At 40.7% G+C, this 8,348-nt stretch overlaps 1 protein-coding gene across 3 annotated transcripts; it reads right to left on the bottom strand.

Annotated features, from left to right (window-relative positions):
* Nucleotides 1-359: 359 nt before the first annotated feature.
* Nucleotides 360-3,417, bottom strand: LOC135562944 (proteolipid protein 2-like). Of its 3 annotated transcripts, none has more exons than XM_065005447.1 (4): nt 3,247-3,417; nt 2,963-3,061; nt 2,701-2,797; nt 360-2,610 (listed from the first exon to the last, which is right to left on the bottom strand). In XM_065005447.1, the coding sequence occupies exons 1-4, from the start codon at nt 3,325-3,327 to the stop codon at nt 2,603-2,605; spliced, it is 285 nt and encodes a 94-aa protein (XP_064861519.1). In that variant the 5' UTR covers nt 3,328-3,417; the 3' UTR covers nt 360-2,602. The 3 variants fall into 3 exon arrangements, with proteins under 3 accessions (XP_064861519.1, XP_064861517.1, XP_064861518.1); XM_065005445.1 differs by having other exon boundaries at nt 360-2,548; XM_065005446.1 differs by lacking the exon at nt 360-2,610 and having other exon boundaries at nt 2,617-2,797.
* Between the last annotated feature and the right edge of the window lie 4,931 nt (nt 3,418-8,348).

Genomic DNA, 8,348 nt, shown 5'->3' with positions numbered 1-8,348 from the left:
ACTTCATGTTGAGAGTTAGAATAGTAGAATACACAAGGTGCAATATCAAAATGTGGTTGTGCATCAGCAATTTCTCTCGTTATGTCAGTCAATTTGCCCATGCCAGCAAAACATTTTTAGATTGGTACATTTGTAAACTTCTCAAATTACCGACCAGTCAGATATCATATTCAAAAATGAAAACATTTTTAGAATTGCAGGAAATTAGCTGTACATCTGCTAATTTTACTGAGGGGGTTCAGATCAACCAAAGACTCATAGTGAAAGGGTGTTTTGTTGACCTAGTTCCCTGAAAATGAAACAAAATATGTTATCTAGGTCAAGTGAAATTCTAAACAAACATTAGTAATTATTCGTAGTATTTTGCAGCATTCGATTTTTATTGCATTTAGTCCTGTGTGAGAACAAATACAAAAGTACAGAATGAGCCCTGGTCAAGTTCCAATTAGAGTGCAGCTGCTTCCATCTAGTGGTAGTTTAAGAGAGAGCACTCAGATCCTTGAACTTGTGAGTGTCACAAACCAGTATACACAGTCATTAGAAAGTACTATGTATATAACAACAATGAGATTATACAATGTGCAGACACAGTTATTAGAGAGGTTCCTAATTGTATAATAACTTGCTTTTATTGCGCAAAGCATTGTGTATATGCCTCAATATTTGAAACACACACAAAAGTATGAATAAAAAACCTGTTCGATATAAAACATTAAGGCCAAATTCTTCCTTGAGAAATGTACTTTATATTTGAGATAACATTCACAAAAGATATTACAATAACATAGGCATCCTGAAATGCAACCACACAAGTGATCAAATGCCCTTCTTTGCTAATTAATTTCATTAATTGCTCATTCTAAAATCAGTTGTTTTTCTACAAGTCTATAATAAAAATATTAATGTTTACTACTATAACTGCATACAAACTGTCTAAATACTTTAACAAGGGGGCACTAACTGAGGTAACATTTATCTTGTACAACATTAAATCTCATTAAAATATCTTATCTATCATTGGTTAAAAAAACACAAAGAAAAACTGGTAAGCAACACACTTGACCTGAATTAGATTATTTCAAAACCAGGATAATGAAAACATGTTGTCCCATTATTTTCCTATGGCAAGAGTACTCATGAGAAGTTATTTGGTGGCAAATGAACATCAAACCTTACCATGAGTGCAGGGTTAATTGTGGCCAGTAGGCCTTACAGTGCTAGGTAAGTAGAAAAAAAGAGGCAAAACAACAACCAATGCAACTAAGGCACTACAAATGTTTCCAGCACAGGTGGCTGCTGAGGGGAGGACGGCTCATAATAATCGCTGTAACAGAGTGAATGGAATGGTAACGAACACATGGAAACCATGTGTTTGAGTTTAATACCAATCCATTTATTCTGTGCCAGCCAGTACTAAGAGCCCGTCCTCCCCAATTAAGGTGAATTGACAATGGGCTAGATTCTATAGCAGATACGTACTAGCAGACACCCGCATAGCGGTGTTTTGGTGTGTCGGAGATGGAACTGCGTTAGAGCTGTCAAATCCACAAGCGGCTCCTTGTGTTAGTTTATCTCGGACCATGCTATTGGATGCAATGAAACCGACAAATCCCATGCAGCCACTTTACAAGTTCAAACACTGCTTGATGTTTCCATTGTCTATATCTCGATTTGACTGATAGGCTACAAATCCCCACCATCCAAATGAACATGAAAACATGCATTGACCTACACTTTCTATCGCTGTTTTGAACTTCTAACTCAGTAGGATTAATAAGGAAGGAAGTGGTTTGTGACACACAAGAGCAGCCTCTCACCTATTTGTCAGCTCATACTGCAGTGACACCTCCAACATATGTCAAAACATCCGCTATGCCGGTTAACACTCGATCTGATTAAACCAAGGCCTAAGCGCAAGCAAAATTTGGCTTAATTCAACCAGCACATTTTTAATATATTACAGTCGGTTATGGAGAGGGCTATGACGCTGAGGTGAAATTATGACGACAAAGAGAGAGAGAATGCCATTTGTACCAAAACTATTGATGTTACATTATGATGTTATATTCATCTGAGCACCTCTATAAATGTAATGCTACAATCTAATTTCTAATACAAACCAATACTTTAGCAGTGGATGTAACTCAACACAGACATCTGTTTTACACAATAGTTCATTAGATCAGAAAATAAACGATGTCCTAGTGTGAACTTTCCAGAGCTTTCCACCTCCTTATGCTGCATAATATTGACATATTTCCCTTTTTCACCAGACTAAAGATTGAACAATGGGACGGTAGAATTGTACACCGAGACTGGAACAGCGGTTGTCAAGGGAATCCCTCCTGGAATTTACATGGTTCTTTTGAACATAATGATCTCAGTGCAGTATAACATTATCCTCTCTGTGTCAGCCATAGATAGTACAGTAGATGTTTCTCTCTTCTGACCCTAACATTGGTTCATTTCTGCTATTAATCTCTTCATTTGAGAATCAAACTTCATTCCAATCTGCTGCACTTCTTTCTCTCTTCATTGTCATCTCGTCCTGCACAAATGTAATTTTCTTCCAATGACTAAGATGGGGTTTATATTCGAGGGCTTAAACATCTGTAAACAAAGCAGGGACCAAAACAAAGAAAATGTCAAATTCCAAACTGTAGTTCCCAGCAAAGCTGCAGCCTTACTCAAAATACCCACCAGTGGGCGCTGCTGTATCCTGCCTGTTGCTCTTGATGACAAGGATGATGGTGTAGACGTCATAGGCAAACAGGATCCCAGCCAGCAGGCCAAACACCTAAGGGAATGGAATAACGTTTAATCTAAACATAATCGAACCACCAAGTTCTACTTTCAGTGATGAATTGGGCTGAAGGATTTGAGAGCTGAAGAAGTAAGTCATTTGAGATGCTTTCATTTGTATCTGTTAAAAAATCTCAGGCTGGTTAGACATTTGACTCACCCCTCCGGCAATAAGGGCATTGTTCCCTGTTCCACGAATCACACAGATTAGAGAGGTGATGGTGTACAGGGCTGCACCAATAGCAGCACGGAAAAAATCCTGGTAGGAGACCAACATTAGTGAATGATTGTCCTTCTAAAGGCACTTGGAAAGTCCTTGTGTTACTGTTAGTTTTGATTTGAATGCATCTTTAATTTGTGTCTGTGTGCTTCTCGTTCTCCCTGTGTCTCTCTGTATTTGTGTGCGTGTGTGTGTGTGTGTGTGTAAACATACACTGTACTCACACTCCAGACCCAGTTGACCCCCTGAATGGACTTGTCCATTTCCATCATGAAGACGACAAAGAAGATGATGGCGGACACCATCTCACAGATGGGCACCACATAATATCCTCCATTAAATGACGCAGCATAGCAGATTATGATGATTAAACTGATGAGCTGAAAGAAAAAGGACAGAAAATTAATATTGGGGAGAGAGAGAGGAAGAAGACGGAAAAGGCAGCCTGCGTAGAAATATTTGACACAATAAACCCACTCACAGTCTATGTGGGGTTAAAGACCCTGTGGTGACGCAAACAGCAAAACCTGTCCCAAATCACACGAAACAACAACATAGAAAAAAGGGTTTCAAAAGGGTTCTACGGCTGTCCTCCAAAGGAGAACCCTTTTTCTTTCCAAGTAGAATCCTTTTGGGTTCCACGTAGAACCCTCTGTGGAAAGGGTTCTACATGGAACCCAAAAAGGGTTCTACATGGAACCAAAATAGGTTCTTCAAAGGGTTCTGCAATGGGGACAGAACCCTTTTTGATTCATGTGTAGGCATTTATGCCAATCAATTTAGTAGTGTATGTCACACTGACTAAGACCCCAGGTTTGGGGTTGATATTTTTTATCCTCAAAAAAGAAAGATCTTTGAAACTGTAATTCTTAAATGGTGAAACTGCCACATCCATTTGTGACACCTCACTGTTACACCACAGGATAAACATCTCTGAAATACCCAGTTAAGAGCAGTTCTTCTTAAGCTAAACTATGAGGAAATGACAAACATTTCATCAATGATTACAGCCATTAACAAACTAGAAGCAGTAGCAGAGTGGCAATCCATATCACAGAGAAATGAAAACACACGCGCTCACACAAAAAAATGCCAGGGGGAAAAATCTGCTGGGACTAGCTTCTGTGAACATTATGAGATGCAAAAGACCAGTGTCTACTTCATTTATAATAATAGGTACTGTTATAAATACAGAACTACTGCAATGACTTTGTTACTCAGCTTGCATGGAAGCAATTTCTCCCTGGGTGTGTTTCACTTTGACTTCCGGCAGTAGCTATCACAAAGACATGTTCAAGACCAATCATGTCAGATTCGAAGGATGGAGTGGAGTTAGTCTCAAATGTCAACTCAAAGCTACTTTGTAGAGGTGGAAAAACACGTTTAGCATGTGTGATCTGAAGCATGCAGAGTATGGTTGTCAATTATCCACCACTGAGTCTAAGATCATGGATGAATGCATGTTTCGAGTATGACACCGATAGCCAATTTAAATTCAGAAGCCATGTACCATAGCATCAGAGAGAGGCCAATTCTTTACTGTACATGGGGTTACTATGAAAACACTGGGCCAGGAAATGATATGAAATGAGTATTTCCTAACTGACTAAGCCTGGCAGGAGTTGTCCTCCTGTTTATCTCTCATCACATGATCATCCTCTCTAAGCTCTATGTAAACTATAGCATGTAAACTATTTGAAACACCCACTATCTCTTGTCCCGTGACCTTCATACTTTCTCCTAGGCTGTTGTGATCTTCCACAGGGGATCATCCACCTGACCTGCGAGATGTGAAATAATCCTGGAATGTTAAACCAGGCCATGTAGCGTTGCAAGCTAAGCGATTCCTGCATTCCCTGTCCCTGGCTGCAGGAACCTCACGTATCATCTGAAATTTCCATTACCTCTGCAAAGCACTGACTCTTAACGTGTGGCAAAACACTGACTACTCTACAACTCTAGAACTCGCTAGAATTGAATTTCATTCTGTTATTTTCCATTCAATGAGAAAACTCAGCCTGTGAGTTCCCACCTCCTTTAGAACAGAACACCTGTTAAACACATTACTGTTTATCTTTAGAGATTAGTCAGTGCTGATTTTTTAGGACAATGACAACCCGTAGACCATCAGAATTCATGCAACACCTCCACCAGAGTAGTGGGATGGATCTCTCCACTAAACTTACATGGGTAACAAAACCGCCAGAGGACACCCACGAACCTACAATACACCTCAAGGATGTAGAGCACATAAAAAGGGGTCTACTGTGTGCAGGATGTTTGAAACTATAAAAACACCACAGAGAAGCCTTAAGACCTGATTCTTAATGATGTTCAGATATGTCTGTTCCTGGAGTGCCTTTACATACAGTACCAGTCAAAAGTTTGGACACACCTACTCACTCAAGGGTTTTTCTTTATTTGTACTATTGTCTACATTGTAGAATAATAGTGAATACATCACAACTTTGAAATCACACATATGAAATCATGTAGTAACCAAAAAAATGGTGAAACAAATAACAAAATATATTTGATTCTTCAATGTAGCTACCCTTTGCCTTGATGACAGCTTTGCACATTCTTGAAATTCTCTCAACCAGCTTCACCTGGAATGCTTTTCCAACATTCTTAAAGGAGTTCCCACATATGCTGAGCACTTGTTGGCTGCTTTTCCAACTCATCCCAAACCATCTCAACTGGATTGAGGTAGGGTGAGTGCGGAGGCCTGGTCAAATGATGCAGCACTCCATCACTCTCCTTCGTGGTCAAATAGCCCTTACAAAGCCTGGGGGGGGGGGGGTGTTGGGTCATTGTCCTGTTGAGAAATAAATGATAGTCCCACTAAGCCTAAACCAGATGGGATGGCGTATCACTGCAGAATGCTGTGGTAGCCATGCTGGTGAAGTGTGCCTTGAATTTTAAATAAATCAGTGACAGTGTCACCAGCAAAGCACCCCACACCATAACACCTCCTCCTCCATGCTTCACAGTGGGAACTACACATGCAGAGATCATCTGTTCACCTACTCTGCGTCTCACAAAGACATGGAGGTTGGAACCAAAAATCTCAAATTTGGACTCATCAGAACAAAGGACAGATTTCCACCAATCTATTGCCCATTACTCGTGTTTCTTGGTCCAAGCAAGTCTCTTCCTATTATTGGTCTCCTTAAGTAGTGGTTCCTTTCCAGCAATTTGACCATGGCCAAATTCACACAGTCTCCTCTGAACAATTGATGTTGAGATGTGTTTGTTACTTGAACTCTGAAGTATTTACTTGGTCTGATATTTCGGAGGCTGGTTAACGCTAATGAAGGTAACCTCTGCAGCAGAGGTAACTCTGGGTCTTCCTTTCCTGTGGCAGTCCTCATGAGAGCCAGTTTCGTCATAGCGCTTGATGGGTTTTTGCTACTGCACTTCAAGAACTTTCAAAGTTACTGACTGACTTTCACATCTTAAAGTAATGATGGACTGTCATCTCTTTGCTTATTTGAGCTGTTCTTTGTGGGATACACATAAGGCAATTCTAGGTCTTGTAGCATATTTTGGTTCAACTATCCCCAATTCAATGGAATTGCAACCCTCTGCATGCACGGTGCAGTCTTCCATCACATGTGCAGTGCACTCTTCCATCACATGTACAACTGATTCTCAAGATCTTGCACACTAATGAGATGCTAATAAGCCCACACCACCACACTGTCTGAGCCAAGGACTACAGGCTTTCTGGAAAGTTTTGATTACAATACTAGGTGGGGTGAATATATTTTATATGACATACATTGATTTTTGTAAACTAGTAAATAGCCTAGAGCAAAGTGTGTTTAAATCATTTCTAACTCGTTAACAATTTCCGCTCGTTAGTTTTTGCTACCATGTGGGGTTTAGCCTGCTAACTGAGGAGTGTTAATTCACCTGTTTCCATACATTTTTTATTTTAAAACATTTATCTTACAAAGAAGTTGTTTAATCTAACCGCTTAATTATTTATCTGTACATGGAATTGGAATTGTTTTTTTCTTCTATTTCTTTTCTAATCTATACAGAAAAATGCCACGGGCACTATCTGATGTCTGGAGACATTTTACTGCAGCTAATGTAGAAGGAAAAGCTGTGTACATTTGCAAATACTGTGCCAAATCATATGTGAAGAATGCAAGAATCATCTGGCCAAGTGCATAAAGTTCCCTCAGCGTTCACAATAAGCAACCTCTGACAAAAGTCTCTCTACTTCTATTCGAGGTGAAAATGATGAATCAGACACCTTATCGATAGAAACAGCTCATGGTCCTCATGGAATCAGAAGTTTTTTTGACTCAATGGAGGAACGTAGTCAGAAATACTGATTAATATCTTTCTCGAGCTATGTATGCAACTGGTTCACCTCTGATGCAAACATGCAATGTGTATTGGAAGAGATTACTGAAAGTTCTTCGCCCAGCATACACCCCTCCAACCAGACATGCTTTATCTACTCATTTGCTGGATGCAGAGTTCAACAGAGTTCAAGTGAAGGTCAAGCAAATCAGAGAGAGCAGACTGTATTGCAATCAACTCTGATGGGTGGTTGAATGTTCGTCGGCAAGGAACAATTAACTACACCCTCTCCACCCCTCAACCAGTACTCTACAACAGCACAGACACAAGGGACAACAGACACACCAGTCTCTACATTGCAGATGAGCTGAAGGCAGTCATCAATGACCTTGGACGACAGAAGGTATTTGCACTGGTGCAGAGATCAACAAGGCCTATGAGATCACCAAGCGCAACATTGCTTCTGCGTGCATATCAGCTAGAAAGATGTGTCGGCATCGAGTAATTGTCTCTGGCCCCCTCCCAGTTAGGGGGAGTGATGAGCTCTACAGCAGAGTCTCACAACTCAATCGCTGGTTGAAAACTGTTTTCTGCCCCTCCCAAAAGATAGAATTTGTAGATAATTGGCCCTCTTTCTGGGACTCACCCACAAACAGGACCAAGCCTGACCTGCTGAGGAGTGACGGACTCCATCCTAGCTGGAGGGGTGCTCTCATCTTATCTACCAATATAGACAGGGCTCTAACTCCTCTAGCTCCACAATGAAATAGGGTGCAGGCCAGGCAGCAGGCTGTTAGCCAGCCTGCCAGCATAGTGGAGTCTGCCACTAGCACAGTCAGTGTAGTCAGCTCAGCTATCACCATTGAGACCGTGTCTGTGCCTCGACCTAGGTTGGGCAAAACTAAACATGGCGGTGTTCGCCTTAGCAATCTCACTTGGATAAAGACCACCTCCATTCCTGTCATGACTGAAAGAGATCATGATAACTCACATCTCAAAATAGGGC

This window comes from Oncorhynchus nerka, linkage group LG20, assembly GCF_034236695.1.
Source record: "Oncorhynchus nerka isolate Pitt River linkage group LG20, Oner_Uvic_2.0, whole genome shotgun sequence".
NCBI classification, from domain to species: domain Eukaryota; kingdom Metazoa; phylum Chordata; class Actinopteri; order Salmoniformes; family Salmonidae; genus Oncorhynchus; species Oncorhynchus nerka.
This window is presented reverse-complemented; position numbering and strand designations above follow the sequence as displayed.